At 32.3% G+C, this 17,542-nt stretch overlaps 1 protein-coding gene and 3 long non-coding RNA genes across 4 annotated transcripts; all 4 read right to left on the minus strand.

Annotated features, from left to right (window-relative positions):
- Positions 1-2,461: 2,461 nt before the first annotated feature.
- Positions 2,462-2,978, minus strand: LOC111424210 (uncharacterized). The gene is made up of 3 exons (XR_011641844.1): positions 2,875-2,978; positions 2,779-2,811; positions 2,462-2,721 (listed from the first exon to the last, which is right to left on the minus strand). It is a non-coding gene; the product is annotated as an uncharacterized lncRNA (long non-coding RNA).
- Positions 2,979-5,499: 2,521 nt separating this feature from the next.
- LOC111424097 (uncharacterized) lies at positions 5,500-6,059 on the minus strand. The gene is made up of 3 exons (XR_002707576.2): positions 5,949-6,059; positions 5,862-5,885; positions 5,500-5,799 (listed from the first exon to the last, which is right to left on the minus strand). It is a non-coding gene; the product is annotated as an uncharacterized lncRNA (long non-coding RNA).
- A 3,693-nt stretch (positions 6,060-9,752) lies between these two features.
- LOC139431865 (uncharacterized) lies at positions 9,753-10,440 on the minus strand. Its single transcript, XR_011641901.1, has 4 exons — positions 10,329-10,440; positions 10,236-10,274; positions 10,088-10,162; positions 9,753-9,957 (listed from the first exon to the last, which is right to left on the minus strand). It is a non-coding gene; the product is annotated as an uncharacterized lncRNA (long non-coding RNA).
- A 5,811-nt stretch (positions 10,441-16,251) lies between these two features.
- Positions 16,252-17,146, minus strand: LOC111424262 (uncharacterized). Its single transcript, XM_023057754.2, has 5 exons — positions 17,037-17,146; positions 16,922-16,981; positions 16,780-16,863; positions 16,669-16,719; positions 16,252-16,607 (listed from the first exon to the last, which is right to left on the minus strand). Exons 1-5 carry the CDS (start codon positions 17,098-17,100, stop codon positions 16,399-16,401), a joined length of 468 nt encoding a protein of 155 aa, XP_022913522.2. The 5' UTR covers positions 17,101-17,146; the 3' UTR covers positions 16,252-16,398.
- Between the last annotated feature and the right edge of the window lie 396 nt (positions 17,147-17,542).

Here is a 17,542-nt window from a genome sequence, read left to right on the forward strand (position 1 = left end):
CCCTCAGTCCAGGTACTTTGCTCGATTCAGTTTCAGGTACTTTGACGTTGATTCATAATCTTCTGGTTTGTATATATAAACCTCACTTTTGAGTATTCCGGTCAGGAAAGCTGTGGGTATATCCAATTGTCTGACATTCCATCCTTTTCTTATTACATGAGCCAACATTACTCTTATTGTACTTGTTCTTGCCACTGGGGCATATATAGATTTATAAATATCTTCTTCTTTTTGTTGTAATCCTCTAGCCACTAATCTTGCTTTATTTGTGCCATCTTCTTTTGTCTTGAATATCCATTTTGTTTCTATAGCTTACTTTCCTTCAGGTAGGTTGGTTTCTTCCCATGCTTTTAGTTTTTTAGTGAATTTAATTCCTTTTCTATTGCTTCTTTCCATTTTTGTTCTTTTACAGCCTCTTGAACTGTTTCAGGATCTTCAGTGTTTACATTGAAACAATAAATATTGTATAATTCGTAATCTGAAAAATGTTTAGGTATTTTAACTTGTCGACCGGATTTAGTGCGTTTATTTTCTGTAACCTTCTCTTCTATATCTTCTTCTCTGTCGTCTGTCGTAGTTTCATTATCTTCATATTCAGTCAGGTTTTCTTCACTTTCCCTTTTTATTGTATCTACTTTTTCCCTTGAAACATCTAATTCTACAATTTGTTCATTATTACGAATCTTCTTCAAATCTACTAAGTTTTCATCAAATATCACATCTCTGTTAATTATTTCATTTGTTCGGAAATTCCATAATCTATAACCACCATTACAATATTTTTTTCTTTCTTAATCTTAAAAAATCCATGATTTAGAGGTATAATTTAATAATAAAGACAACTGTTGCTTTGAGATTCAATTAGCATGCTTTGAGGTTCGAATGTTTTCAACAGCATTCTAACAATCATTACCGAAATTATACCTAACTACATTGGTTCGTTAAACCGATGGATATGGTTGGGTTGTATCATTGGGACTCTGTGGAGTACAGGGCACTGACTTATATTTTAAATACTACACCATCTCTAATATTCCCAATTTTTTGCACTACATGCTAATTTACGACAAATAGACACTGGTCTGTTAAAGTTATAACGACGACTAGAAGCAGTCAGGAAATAACACATGTTCAGTAATAACGTCTCTGAATACAAAGATGATATTCTAGATTATCTACCTTTCCTTACTAAAAGACACTTATCACTACCTGAGTTAAAACGCATTGTGCAATTCAATACATTAACGATTTGTTTCAATGCTGGAGAATAAATGGGTTGTGTTACTTTGCGGGTGGAGTTTTCAATCCTATACATAAATGATTTTCAACTGTTTGAGGAATGGGTTGATGTTTATGGATAACATTTTATGCAAGGACTGACTATCCTTTCAATCCTACATTAACCTCCTGACCTTGCGAAAATACTGTCTCAAAATTCTTAAATGGAATCGTTCTGTATTCAATATGTTCAACAGAAAATAATGGTATAACAAAAGTATGCTTAGAAGGGTAGAAATGAGAACATTGAGATCGATTGTATGTATAAGTAATGTTACGTGATCAAAATATCATTAGAGTGACAAGATCAAGACGATGCTGGATGTCAATAGAACGGAGGACAATAGATGAGCGTAGTGGGCAAAGGAAAAAAGCTCACATCGAAGAAACTTTCTGGTTGATCATCTAACGGATGGCATGAAAGTTGGACATCCGCATCTCAAGAATATATAATAAGACTTTGTCTTAATGAAATAACAATAATGGTTTACAGTACTTGCAGAAAGATTTTGAAATTGTATTAATATATTTGGAGCCTAAAACGAATGTGCTCGAAATACCGCAATATTTAACGATAGGCATCCAGATAAGAACACATCTAGCAGATATCTCAAAAATTGTATTAACAAATTTACTCAGATTAGATCCGCTCATTCAAGCCGCTTAAGTGAAAGTGTTGGGTCCTTTGGGCATAAATCCTAATACTTCATTATGTGAGATTTCTGGATCAACTCAAATTTCCTTGGGTTCATAAATTGTTCATAAAATTATAAAACTTTATACATTCGATCCTTATCGGTTGAAAATGCAAAATTTTTCGAAGAAATAATATAATAATGCATTTGTAAAAATTATCCGCTTTAGTGATAAATGTTCATTTGATTTACATGGATTTGTAAATAAACATACCAGCAGAAATTGAAGTAATGAAACCCTCATATTATGGCTGTAGAAGGACACACCCAGTATGATAAAAAAATAATGTATCTATTAATATCTAATAATTTGGAGACCAAGTAATTGGTCTATTGTTTATTAATGGAAATCTTTATGACAAAGGATATGAGAATATGTTCGAAAATACTAATGTACGTCGTGGGTTAGAATAATGATAATAATTTAATATAATAATTTTGAAGGATTTAAATTTTATGTCATTGCAGAATAAATACGACTTTTATAATTCTGATTTATGGTCCTCATTTATTGAAAAAGTAACGTACAGATATTGCTTTCAAAACAATTAAAACAAAGAATACAAATATAAGTCGCAATGTTGACTAATAAAATAAAACTACATGCGCTACACTTTTCAATAAACTGAATACAACCATGGTGTATTCTACGTTTCTGGGCTGGATCACTTCCTTTTTCCTCCCCCAGAACATACTATGTCGCAGAATTTCCCCCTTATACTCTCCGCTATACCGAGTAGTCTCTTTTCTACAATATTAATACAATATTTTTTCTATTAACTTCAGCAATTGTAATATTACTTACCTTCTTTGCCGTGCTTTGGAGCTTGGTGCTTTGCTTATTTAGCACAAATAAAATAAAGTTCAGTACTTTTATTAACCTTAGATGAAATTAACTTACCACCAATGATTGCTGCAAAAATTGCAAGAACCAGAAAAATAGTTATACTTAACTTCATTTTTGGTACTTTTGTTGCGATATCGACGAAGTAACTGAATTTCAATGATTAGAAGCTGTTTCAGTTTTACTTTTATAGGTTTCTTTACATAGTTAATGATTTTGAAAGTATGCAAAGGACTCAATTAATTTGTAATAGCATGAATAATAACGTTGTTGATTGGGTAATTAGTAAACAAATTCATTTTGTGTTATTTTGAGTGGAATTATTGATTACACGTGGCTCATTATGTTTTTGGTTAAATTTCAAATAACTTAACAAACAAAATGTTTCATTTTACATTTAACGACAATGAAAGCGAAATTGTAATGAATATGCCTCATTTCGACTTGAAATTCGTTGTTTTTTTAGTTATGTAATAAATAATACTGGTGATACACATGTTTATTAATGAGGAGATGCAAATTCCTCTCGTCCCAGAGCTGATGTTCTGAATTAGTAAATACAAAGGCAAGAACTCAATCTAAATTAGCAGTAATACCTAAACCTCTACAGGCATTGCAAGAACAAGTTAAGCAAAAATTATTTTAGTTTTGTTTTGGTTTTTGTAGCATGCTTTGGGGTTCGAATTTTTCAATAGCATTCTATAAACAATCATTAACGAAATTATACCTAACTACACTGGTTCGTTAAATCGATGGATATGATTTGGTTAGGTTGGGTCATTGGAAATTAGTACAAAGTACTAATTTCTGCTATAAATAGTCCACCATCTCTCTAACATTTCCAATTTTTTACACAACATGCCAATCCACGACAAATAGACACTGATCTATTACAGTTATAGCGATGACTAGAAGCAGTCGGGAAATGACACATGTTCAGTAATAATGAATCTGAATACAGAGATGATATTCTAGTATCTAGATTATCTACCTTTCCTTACTACAAGACACTTATCACTACCTGAGTTAAAACGCATTGTGTAATACAATACATTAACGATTTCTTTCAATTCTGTAGAATAAGTGGGTTGGGTTACTTTGCGGGTGGAGGTTTCAATCCTATACACAAATGATTTTCCAATGTTTGAGAAGTGGGTTGGGTTGTTAATGGATAACTTTTTATGCAAGAACTGACTCTCCTACATGAACCCCCTGAAATGAGAGCATTGAGATCGATTATAGGAGTAACGTTACGTGATCAAAATATCAGAAGAGGGACAAAAGAGCCCTTTGGAAGTCAGAGCAAGTCAATTTGGCAGGTCGGATGTTTTAGTATATTTAGCAACTATCAGATCTTTGGGGACTGCCGTCATTAACACAGGTCGATTTTTTTTAATATGGGGGTGGATAAAAGAGCTCTTAGGAAGTCAGAGCAAGTAAATCTCGCCACATTGACAGGTGGGATGTTTTAGTATATTTAGCAACTATCAGATCTTTGGGGCTGCCGTCGTTAACACAGGGCTATAATTTTTAATATGAGGGTAAGACTGCCTTTACAAAATCGGAGTAAGACAATTTATTTACGCTAATTTTTCAATTGTATTTATTGCTGTGTTTCAAATTGATCGACCTTTGGAATCAATATAATCGTCGAATTTTCTGTAGTTTTGTTGCTTACAAATTAGAGCGTGTGAAACCGACTTCACTGTATACCCGGTGATCTCTCTGAAATGGCGTGCTGTTGTCACAACCGGCAATGGCAATGGAAAAAACCCACATCGAAGAAAAACTTCCTGGCTGACCATCTAACAAACAACACTTAAATAAAACTTTGTACTTGCAGAAAGATTTTGAAATTGTAAATTAATATATGGAGTCCAAAATGAATGTGCTCGAAATACCGCAATATTTAACGAAAGGCTAAGATGAGAACACATCTAACAGATATCTCAAAAATCCTATTAGCAAATTTACTCAGATTAGATCCGTTCAATGAAGTTACTCAAGTGAAAGTGTTGGGTTCTTTCGGCATAAATCCCAATACTTCATTACGTAAGATTTCTGGTGTAACTCGAATTTTCTTGGGTTCTGTTGATAAAATTATAAAACTTTATACATTCGATCCTTATATATTGAAAATACATAATTTTGCGTAGAAATTACCCCTATAATTAATAATAATGCATTTGTAAAAATTATCCGCTTTAGTCATAAATGTTCATTTCATTTACATGGATTTGTAAATAAACATACCAGCAGATATTGAAGTAACGAAACCCTCATATGAGTGAAGATGGACAAACCTAGTATCCTAAAAAGTAATGTATCTATTAATATCTAATAATTTGGGGACCAAGTAATATGTCCATTGTTTATTAATGGAAATCTATACGATGAAGGATATTTGAATATGTTAGAAAATACTATCAATTCGCTAATTTCTGAAGATCTGAAAATCAATTGGAGGAGGGAATACCCTTCTATAGACTGAATCTATGGAGTGTTTGCCAGATTTGAGGCCACTATGCTTTTTCGATGATTTTATTTTAACATTGTTCTATTTACCCCTCAACCTCGAAATTTCGAAGTACTTCATCACAGGTTTATTGTAACAAACCTTGGAATTCAAATAGTAAAAATGTACGTCGCGGGTTAAAATAATGGAAAAATAAATTATACGACTTTTATAATTCTAATTTGTGGTCCTCATTTATTAAAAAAGTAAAGTACAGATATTGCTTTCAAAACAATTAAAACAAAGAATACAAATATAAGCCGCAATATTGATTAACAAAATAAAACTAGATGCGCTACACTTTCACAAAACTGAATACAACCATGATTTTAATTAATGGTGTGTATTCTACGTTTCTGGGTTGGATCACTTTCTTCTTCCTGCTCCTATGGGAAATACAGATGTCAGCACAGTAGAACATACTTTATCACAGATTTTCTTGTTTAAACCTCCGAATAGTCTCTTTTCTACAATATTAATACAATATTTTTTTAGAAATATTAACCTCAGCAATTGTAATATCACTTACCTTCTTTGCCATGGTTTGAAGTTGCTTATTTAGCACAAATAAAATAAATTTTAGTATTTTTATTAACCTTAGATCAAAATAACTTACCACCAATAATTGCTGCAAAAATTGCAAAAACCAAAAAAATAATTATACTTATGTTCATTTTCGATATTTTTGTTGCGAAATCGACTTATGTTAAAGTAACTCAATTTTACTGATTAGAAGCTGTTTCATTTTGACTTTTATAGATTTCTTTACGTAGATAATGATTTTGAAAGTATGCAAAGGACTCAATTTGTAATAACATGGATAATAACGTTGTTGCTTGGTTAATTAACAAACAAATTAATTTTGCGTTATTTTGAGTGGAATGATAAATTATACGTGGCTATAGGTTTAGTCAAACATCTAAATAACTTAAATAGCAAAATATTCCATTTTACATTTAACGATAATGAAGACGAAATTGTAATGAATATGCCTTATTTCGACCTGAAATTGGATGTTTGTTATTATTATGTAAAATAATATGTTAATTATTTTGTTTGTCTATTGAGTTGTTATTTCTTTCCACCTGAAACAATATTCACCTTCTCTCAATGTTTATTGTGGAGGCGTCTCGGTGATGCTCTTAATTTGGTCAAGCTATCTAGAAGGTGCTCTGCCACTGGGGCGTTTATCGTGGACCTTGTCCTGTGTCACTAATTTTCCTGGATTGTTTCGTCTCATATTACTACATGCCCGAAATAGTAGCAGTAGCTCCGTGTGGGTAGGATCCGTCTCCAGCACTACATATCAAATGAGTCACTTCTGTGTTAGTTTGAAGTTCTGTTGGTCCATGAGTCTGCTGCTATAGAAATATCGGGAAAACCAGAGCTTTCATTAGTCGCACTTCCTCTTAAGGCCCGTACAGTCACGTTTAGTAATTTAGTCTAGTAGCGAGTAGCCACTTACCACTGGAACGTTTAGTAGATGGCAACTGTCCACATTTAATACGCTCAAGACACTTCAGTGGTACTCAAGATGAACAGACGACGTCATCGCTCGCAATACAATTGCTAATTCACTAAACTAAATTTATGCGTTCGCAGGTGTTTAGTAAGTACTATTAGGCAGTTGTGAGTAGTGGGGGTACGCTACTCGACCGAAAAAATAGAATCAAATGGATCTACTCGACTAAATCGTTTTAGTAAAGTACTCGACTAAATTGTACTGTCCGCACGTAGCGACTTACTAAGTTACTCGCTACTCGACTAAATTACTAAATGCGTCTGTACGGGCCTTTACTTGTTGTTTGTTTGTCTGTTAGTTGTGTTATGCGTTGCCTTATTTCTGGCTCATAAGTACCTTTATTGGAAATTAAAGATCAGAGATATTTGGAGAATATTGCTTCCGTCCACTATCATTAGTTTAGTTTTAACGAGATTTATATCCAGCCTCAATGCGCGGCTTTCGTTAGTAATTAGTTGGAGTACTTCTGCCAACTCTATATCAACCTTGGCTAGTATACTTGTATCGCCAGTATAGCAGCAGTTGTTTACTTTTTTGCCTCCATGGTGGTACTCAATATCATCTTGTATTTTGTATTCACCATATGCCTGGAACAAGCTGGGGGACTATACTATCTTATTATACGCTTTTTTGGACGTTAAAGAGTCCAAAAGTAGTGTTTTCTAATTAAATTGTTTCGTCTTTCACTTTGTACAAGTCTGAAATCAAATTTACTAAATATTAAATTGACGAGTTAAATTATCGTGATTTTTCTATCAGTTGTGTGGTTATCTGGTTCCTGTAACAAAGCCTGCTTGTTCTGGAAGGATTTAGTGTTCTAGATAATACTTTAGCTTTTGATCGATGATTGTCAACAGGACTTTCCTAGCATGACAGATGAGTGTTATGATTGAGTAATTTTTACATTTTTGTATAGAGTAACGATATAAATATCGATTGCCTCCAATCTGGTGAATGATTAGAGATATATAAATTAAGATCATAGACTAACATTTAGTTACTCAACCTATCTCAAACAATCACCTTACTTATTGTTAGAGAATCTTAGAGGCTATCCACAAAGGGGTGGAATTTCATGGTCTTTTTGCTCATGACAAGACTTTGATGTAGCTTGAAATTCCTAAAACTCCTTTTTATACAGAGTGAGTCAGAAAGAATGGAAAATCCGAATACCGGAGATACTAGACACCAAAATATGATGATTTAATGTAACATCTCTTATACAAATGTCAGTGGTTTTCGAGACATAGGGTGTTGAAAGTTAAATTCTTATTTCGAAATTTCTTGATAATTTTGAAGGTTTTTGTACTATTAACATAAAATTTGGTAGTTTTATGTTTTCGAGCATGAGAAATACGAATTTGAAACTTGTTTTGTTATTGCTCGTAGAGGGCGCTAGATACACGCTGCTCGTTTGATAAATCAAATCATAAGTTTTTTGGCTCGACAGCTACGACCAATAAAAGCTGCAAATCACAAAGAGTATTCAATTTTACATAAAAAAGGTACTCTTATTGAAATTGTCTAAGTTTATCGGTGTTCGAATTATTTACTTTTAAATGTTTAAATGTATATTTTCTTCTAAAATATTTATTTTTTAACACAAGTAAAGTTGGGTTATTTTTCCGCTTATGTTTCGACAATTGCCTGTTAATTTATTGTCAACATTGATCTAATTTCCGTGTGCAATAATCATTTTTACCAACAATAAAGTTATTACCAATTTGAAAATGCCACAACATAATGAGTTTTTTAATAGTGAGAAATCCAGATTTAAGTCCACTGGATTTTTGAAAATGGTCACAATATTCTATTGTTATTAATTAATTGTTATTGTTATCGATTATTATCGTTACTAATTGTTATAGTTACTGCGTTATTGATTTTAAACGTTAACCTTAAAATTACTTTGAAACAATTAAAAGCAGATAACTTGGAAACCAGTAGACTTAGACAATGTAAGCAAGAGTACCCTTTTTGTGCAGAATTGAAAACTCCTTCAGATTTCTGGTTCTAATTCACCATACCTCAACTTACAAAATAGTCATGACTTGATATCTCAAACGTAGTGTGTATCTAGCGCCCTCTACAAGTAATCACAAAACAAATATCAAATTCGTATTTCTCATGTTCGAAAACATCTAACTACCAAATTTTATGTTAATAGTACAAAAACCTTCAAAATTATCAAGAAATTTCGAAATAAAAATTTAACATTCAACACCCTGTGTATTAAAAACCACCGACATTTGTATAAGACATGTTAGGTTAAATCGTCATATTTTGGTGTCTAGTGTCTCCGGTATTCGGATTTCCCATTCTTTCTGACTCACCCTGTATATACATCATTTTTCTTTTCAGAGATAAATTGTTTTGAACGATCTAAAAAGGTACTGTGAGTACTAGATTAGCAAATAAAATAAAATAATGTCATTTACAGCTGCATATTCAAGCATTTCAACATTACTATATTTGGAAGAGAGCTCATCAAGTATCAGAAGTGCTTTCTGTCTTCATATATCTTCTAAATCAAAAGTTGTTGATTTTACGTAAGATGGTAAGGTACAAATCCTTTTGTCTATTGAATATTACTACGAGAGAGATTTTGTATTTGAGGTAAAAACATTCTGCAAAGCGCATCATCATTTGTGGACAACTATATACAAGATGTCAAGTTTCATTATTATTTTATTAATTAAATTAAAAATAAAACAGACGTTTTTTATAAAGCAATCACACAATTTATTAACAAAGTACTTTATTTCGAAATCAAAAATGGGTTATACGCTCATGATAGAAGGTCAAAGTAAATTGATTGAAAATTTATTGCCCACTTTTCCATTTCTTCATATGACTCCATATTTTTTTGATATGTATTTTTTAAATAAAACACAGATAGTATTTTAAATGCAACCCCATATTATTTATTAATACTAAGAACAAAGCACTTTGTTTACAATTCGTATATAATTTGTAGCGCGGTCGTTGTCATCATTGGTCATAATAAATCGATTGAAGATTTACTGTCCATATTTGGCGTTTTTGCTTGAGTATTTTCTTTTTAATTTTGATTTTCTTTTTTTTTCAGCAGGAGGGGCCTCTTCTGGTTGTGGAAAAAATAATATAAATGTAATAATTTGATATAAAAAATGGCATTCATAGTTTGAAAATAAAGCATTACTTAAAATTAGATTTTTAAATTAAACGATTACAAAATTATAACTAAACGATACCTAATGGAGCATCTTCAACAGCTTCTTCATTTTCACCTTCAGCAGCACGTACATGGCGATGTCTCTGCTCAACTCCTAACAAATAAGGGCATAGTACAAACATAAAAAAATTGTTATATAATAAGTATCATTTTATAAATTTACAAACCTTTTGTTCCCGCATCCAAAGATTTTTCTGGGCTGTTCTCTGTTAATAACAAATTTTATGTTAGTTTTATTTCATTAATCAAACTTTGCTTACCCATGGAAATACATGCTGTTGTGAAGCCGAGAATAGAAAGAACAAGGAAGAATATTATACTGAACTTCATATTGACTGTTATTGAAACTAAATTAATAGTTAATATGATTAACCAGATGTTGAGTAAAGCTTTTATACTAATCTAAAAGGTAATTTGAAATCGAAGGTATGTGAAAAACTTTAACTGGTCCTAATTAATTGCAGTTAATTATGTTGTTTTTAAGGAATAAATTAGTTTATTGGTGTATTTTAATCATTTTAAATAATAGATATATTGTGGGTTAAGTAATTGAAATACCAAGAAGGAATATTATTATTATCCATAATGTTTTTCAACAACCTGTGGAAACAAAACAAAATGTTTCATTTTACATTTAACGATAATGAACACGAAATTGTAATGAATATGCTTCATTTCGACTTGAAATTGGATGTTTGTTATTATTATGTAAAATAATATATTAATTATTTTGTTTGTGTTGAAAAGATTATTTTTGGTTAAATAAAAAATTAGTAGTATAGACGCAATCAACAATATTTATTAATAGCATAAAATCACACCAACATTCTTTTTTGACAATTTGTCTTGTTCACATATATTGGTATATTGTATAAAATGTTTCTTAATGTACTATTAGGGCTTGCAATACCGGACTAAAATCTCAATGCCGGTATTCAAATTTTTTAAAATCGGGATACCGGTATTAATACCGGTATTGCTATGAAAAAATTTACTCACTAAATTACAATCACTAAATATATCTAATTGTAAGATTTTTTCCCCTCTGCGACGTCACCTCTACTAACAACAGGTTAATTCCTACTATATTTTTAGAGTGGCAACAAAGCATAAGATACAGAATCTGAGAAGATAATCAAAAAATGGAAAGATATTAGGAATCTGTACAAAGTACCAATAAACTTAAAGGTCTAGATACCATTATTGTTTTGATGTCTTTCACTTGGTCCAAAGGTTCAACTTCACTACCACGTCAAAAAATGAAATTACACTTCATCATCTGAAGCTCTGTGGAATTCTTTCGAATTCCTGCTTTGGAATTTTCTGGAAAGGTGCAGATTCAAGACAGAAACTTTAACATAATGGATCTTGGTAGTTTGTCAGACTTATCATACCATTGTTATACTTGGTGGGACACTACACGAATCAAACTCACCTGAAACACCATTATGAAGTAAAAACTCCACATCCAAAAATAGTTATATACAGAGGGTATTTTATTGTTGGCTTGGTATGACAAATTTATTAAACACGAACATTAAGTTGTCGTCATCAAAGGTTGAGTCTTCATTATCTTCAACATTCTGTAAGAGTGCAAAATGATATTTCTTGTAGATGGTATTCACACTGATCAAAAAATGTTACTTGAAAAAATGAAGTTAGTAAGGACATAAGATAGATAACAAATTTCTGTTTGGTCAACATCATTTTCCAGCACAGCTTTAAACACGGCCGTTTTCAATCGGTCGCCTTCGGCTAGCATTTTTTTAATGAAACGTCAAAAAATGTTACTTGACAATGTAAACTTAGAACGGACAGAAGATAGATAACAAACAAGAATCCTCTACGTCATTTTCCAGCACAACTTCAAACTAGCACGGCCGTTTTCGAAGACCTGGCCATCGAAGGCGCTAATTAAAGATAATACCGAAATACCGGTATTTTTCCATCGATACCGGTTTTTAATACCAGACAAAAATTGTCCGGGATCCCGGTATTGCAAGCTCTATGTACTATATGCATAATTAAATAATAATTATTAATAATTCACCGCCTTGGAAAATTTCATAGATATTGATAATAATTTTGATAAAGCTACTATCCATGACAACGAGGTTATATTAGGCAGTAAAGTTCTTCTGCCCTGTGGTGAGTGGTTCTTTCTCTAAGTCGATCTCCTCATTTCTGACTAATTGATTCGATGGTGTTTAAGTCCACTGAGTTGTTATTTGTTTCCACCTGAAACAATCTTCACCTTCTCTCAATGTTGATTGTAGAGGCATCTCGGTGATGCTCTTAATTTAGTCTAGTTGTCTAGAAGGTGCTCTGCCACTGGGGCGTTTATCGTGGGCCCTGTCCTGTGTTACTAATTTTTCCTGGATTGTTTCGTTAAATTTTGTTTTTTAAATTAAACGATTAAAAAATTATAACTAAACGATACCTAATGCATCTTCAACAGCTTGTTGGTTTTCACCTTCAGCAAAGGTTTTTCTGGGCCGTTCTCTGTTAATAACAAATTTTGTGTTAGTTTTACTTCATTAATCAAACTTTGCTTACTCATGTAAATACATGCTGTTGTGAAGCCGAGAATAGAAAAAACAAGGAAGAATATTATACAGAATTTCATGTTGACTTTTGTCTGTGAGACCTGCCAAAATCATTTTTTATTGTATCTTTACAAATATCTTTTTTAATTGATTTATTTTTTGGGTACCACTCTTATATTCACTAAATACATGTTTTTCTCTTTTATTTTTAATTTTATATTTTGTCGTTTAGTTATGAGAAGGGCTTTGGGCCTATTACACCTAACCCGTGGGTTCGTGTCGCTTTTTTTCCATCTAACTTTTTTTATCATAAATGATAGATACAGGGTGGTCCATTTAACGTGAGACAAGTGATTATCTCGAAAACGGTTCATTTTACATAAAAATGAACCATATGAAAGTTGCTCTGTGTGAAGGGGTAAACCATATGACGATAACATTTTTTAACCTTGATTTTCAAGGTTATATGAAGATCACGACCAATCTGTTAAATGGCACCCTATATATTTTATTGTAAAATCTGAACCTTTTCTGAAACTTCTTCAGAATCAATTAACTAACGTTTATAATCTAGCAAGAACAAATAAGATTTATGAATTTTTAAACATTTTCCTACTCGCTTCGATACATTGTCTTTAGTTCTTAATTCTTAGAATACCATTTAAGAATGCTCAACAAAAAAAAATCTAGAAGAGGTACATCGGGTGACCTGGCTCATCGGAAATACCTTTGGAAAGAGGTCTAAAAGGTTCCGACATTTCTTCGCCTTTGTCAATTTGATAATAGAATAACGCATAAAAAACAGGAGTTCGTGGAATTGCTTATGTCGGCATTTTCAGAATATCGCTTTCAGAGATTTAATTGGTTGAATTGTTTTAAAATGTAACAGGTAAAACTAAATTTGCATAAAAACTGCTTGGCAACAAATTCTGAATTCATTCCATCGTTTTACAGTAAGGCAAAGTGTTTAAACTAAGTCATTAAATCATGGATACTCTAAGTGTGGCAGAAAAAGTAGAAATGATTTTTATTTATGGAGAAAGTGGCAGAAAAGTTGCTGATAGTATAGCTTTGTATCGAGATCGTTTTTCTGATTGAAATACGCCTTCGAGAAGTAGCTTTTACAGAGTTGTGAATGATTTCACTAACACTGGAAATGTGGAATCAAGAAAAAGAACTCGGCGAGCAACTGTAAGTACGGAAGAAAAGGAAATTGCGGTATTAGCTAGCGTTGAGGTAAATCCTCAAGTTAGCACTCGACGACATGTAATTGACGCCGGAATATCGAAGACCAGCATTTTAAGAATATTAAAGCGCAACAAGTATCACCCATACCACATTTCATTGCATCATCAGCTTTATGGAGGTGATTTTGAAAATCGATTAATATTTTGTCAATGGGCAGAAGAACGAATGCGGTTGGACATCAAACTTATTAGAGAAGAATATTTGTTTCGAATAAAGTTAACCTAAAGACAAAATTAAAGAAAAGGAATTATCACATCCGATGACAAGATTCCAGTTACCTCTCCTTGCGTCCTTCTGCCAGCCTTTCCAACCCTTGAGATGGAGGCTGGCCTTCATACCGGAGGTAAACTGATGCCATCGTTATTTCCTTAACCTGTCGATTAATGGTGCACCGTACTCTAATCGACGTTACGTCTCGTTTTCGATTAAATGCTTGGACGGACATTCTTGATGATTGGTTACAAAACTTGGGGATAAAGGTAATTGGAGGTTTCACAAAATCTAGCGCTGAACCATTTGTTTGGCCACTTTCTTTGTAGGACTTGAATACCTTAGATATTTTTCATTGGGATGAAACATGCATGATGATACCGATACAAAACATTCATCAGGAGCAAAGAGTGAGTATGGAGTGTTGAAACATTTAAAGCCGGAAGGCTGATATTAATGGAAATGGATGATATTAATTTTTTTCTGAGCTTTTAGCAAGATTTCGGTTTTGCTTCTTCTTGCTTCTTTTGCAAGGTGATGTTTTTTTTTAAATTTTACTTTGCTTGTGGTGTTGGTATCACATTTTGAAAACTATATTTGTTTTTGTAACCATGCAAGTTCTGCAATTAAAATGAAAGTAATTTTATATCATCATTTTTCTTGATTCTCCTAAATTTACTATCTCAATATTTATAATTCTGAACGAGTTGCGTTCTTCAATCAATCTATCTGTATACATATAGATAATGCACTGTACATTGTGCATTATGGGTAGTAAAAATTTTTTGCAATTTTGTGGTTACATTTTACAGAGTTGTGAATGATTTCACTAATACTGGAAATGTGGAATCAAGAAAAAGAACTCGGCGAGCAACTGTAAGTACGGAAGAAAATGAAATTGCGGTATTAGCTAGCGTTGAGGTAAATCCTCAAGTTAGCACTCGACGACTTGTAATTGACGCCGGAATATCGAAGACCAGCATTTTAAGAATATTAAAGCGCAACAAGTATCACCCATACTACATTTCATTGCGTCAGCTTTATGGAGGTGATTTTGAAAATCAATTAATATTTTGTCAATGGGCAGAAGAACGAATGCGGTTGGACAGCAAACTTATTAGAGAAGAATATTTGTCAGAAAATGAGACACTGGTGTAACGCTTGTCATTCTTCTTTCCATTAAATATATTATCGCTGATCTTCCTTAAAAAAACCGTTATTTAAAAAATTTATACTTTCGTATACTATTTGTATTTCCTCCAAAATAATTTACCAACTTTGTTAGAAGATTGAGAATCTTAATATCTACGAAGAAATATGGTTTCAACAACATGGTTGCTCTTATGTCTTGCAAAAGGACTGTTTCGAATAAAGTTAACCTAAAGACAAAATTAGAGAAAAGGAATTATCACATCCGATGACAAGATTCCAGTTACCTCTTCTTGCGTCCTTCTGCCAGCCTTTCCAACCCTTGAGATGGAGGCTGGCCTTCATACGAGAGGTAAACTGATGCCATCGTTATTTCCTTAACCTGTCGATTGATGGTGCACCGTACTCTAATCGACTTTACGTCTCGTTTTGGATTAAATGCTTGGACGGACATTCTTGATGATTGGTTACAAAACTTGGGGACAAAGGCAATTGGAAGTTTAACAAAATCTAGCGCTGAACCATTTGTTTGGCCACTTTCTTTCTGGGACTTGAATACCTTAGATATTTTTCATTGGGATGAAACATGCAGCATGATGATACCGATACAAAACATTCATCAGGAGCAAAGATTGAGTAGTATGGAGTGTTGAAACATTTAAAGCCGGAAGGCGGCTAATTATGCGCGTTAGAAAGTCTGCCGAAATGGATGATATTAATTTCTTTCTGAGCTTTTAGCAAGATTTTGGTTTTGCTTCTTCTTGCTTCTTTTGCAAGGCGATGTTTTTTAATTTTACTTTGCTTGTGGTATTGGTATCGCATTTTGAAAACTATATTTGTTTTTGTAATCATGCAAGTTCTGCAATTAAAATGAAAGTAATTTTATATCATGATTTTTCTTGATTCTGCTAAATTTACTATCTCAATATTTATAATTCTGAACGAGTTCCGTTCTTCAATCAATCTATCTGTATACATATAGATAATGCACTGTACATTGTGCATTATGGGTAGTAAAAATTTTTTGCAATTTTGTTTAAATAAATTTTATTTTTGCAAAATAATCATAAACACAAAAACAATAATTAACATTTCAAATTAATCCATTTAAATTCCAAATACAAACATCAATAACAACACTAATTAGGTTTCATTTTTCAAACATATCTTCAAAATTTTAATGATGTTTATTATGTCGTTTCAATCCTGAATGTTTTTTCTTTTTCTGTGCGTCTTCTACTCCTTCTTGCTCAGCAGATGGTTCCGGCGATTCACATATTAAATGGCATTCTTCTGAACAGCCCGTATTTGGATCAGATGGATCAAGAATTGATTCGACAGCATCACGTTTTGCAACGTGTTTCTTGTGTTTCTTATGTCTCTTTGCTACATCAATAAGTGTGACATTTAAATTTTTAGTTTAGCATTGATTCTAAATTTGCAATACCTTGTTGGGGATCAGTGGTATCATCACAGTAACATTTACATGAACTTTCAGCTGAAAATTATTTAATTATTTATTTTGGAACAATCTTAAATTAATCAAGTTAATTAATACGTGCGTCTACATCTGGGTTTACATCATCTGGTTGGGAAATTCCATTATAATCTTCCCATTCCTCATTTACCATTTCTCTTTTGGCTTAAAAATGTTAATTATGTTCCATGTAATTATTGTAATAATTTTTATATAAACTTACCGTTTGCACCATGCTTTTTAAGATGTTTTTTATTGTGGTGTTTCTTATTATGAGATGGGGCTGAAATATAGCGGATTAAACTTTAATTTTAATTCATTATTTATGATTTAATTACCCTCTACAGCCAAACTAATGCCGAAGCAAACAATGATTACGGCCAAAGTTAAGGTTAACCTCATTTTGCGTAAAATTTCCTTGCAAAACTAACTGACATCTCATCGCAATGCGTTATATACCGGTGGCAATAAAATAGTAAATCCCAACAATTTGAAATATCCTTCAGTTCGACTTTGTAACAAGAAGTTACCTTGTGACTTAGTTTTTTCGAAACGATCTTTTTTGAGTTATAAGTGTTTAATTATTACAGTAGCATTCCATTTTTTATAGTTACTTTTTACCACTTGTCGTTAATTTTTATCTTTTACAGTTTTGCAACAACAACCTTAATTAAAAGAAAATGAAACAATTTCGATTCTAACTTATTTTAAACTGATAGCTATCTTCAACAGTAACAAGGAAAAGCTGAAAGAAAAATTGCGAGAAAGAAGACGTAGAAGAAGCTGTACAACGAAGTGAAACAAACTCGAGAGAAGTTCCGCTACCACAACCCACATACATAAG

This window comes from Onthophagus taurus, chromosome 11 (assembly GCF_036711975.1).
Source record: "Onthophagus taurus isolate NC chromosome 11, IU_Otau_3.0, whole genome shotgun sequence".
In the NCBI taxonomy this organism is placed as follows: Eukaryota; Metazoa; Arthropoda; class Insecta; order Coleoptera; family Scarabaeidae; genus Onthophagus; species Onthophagus taurus.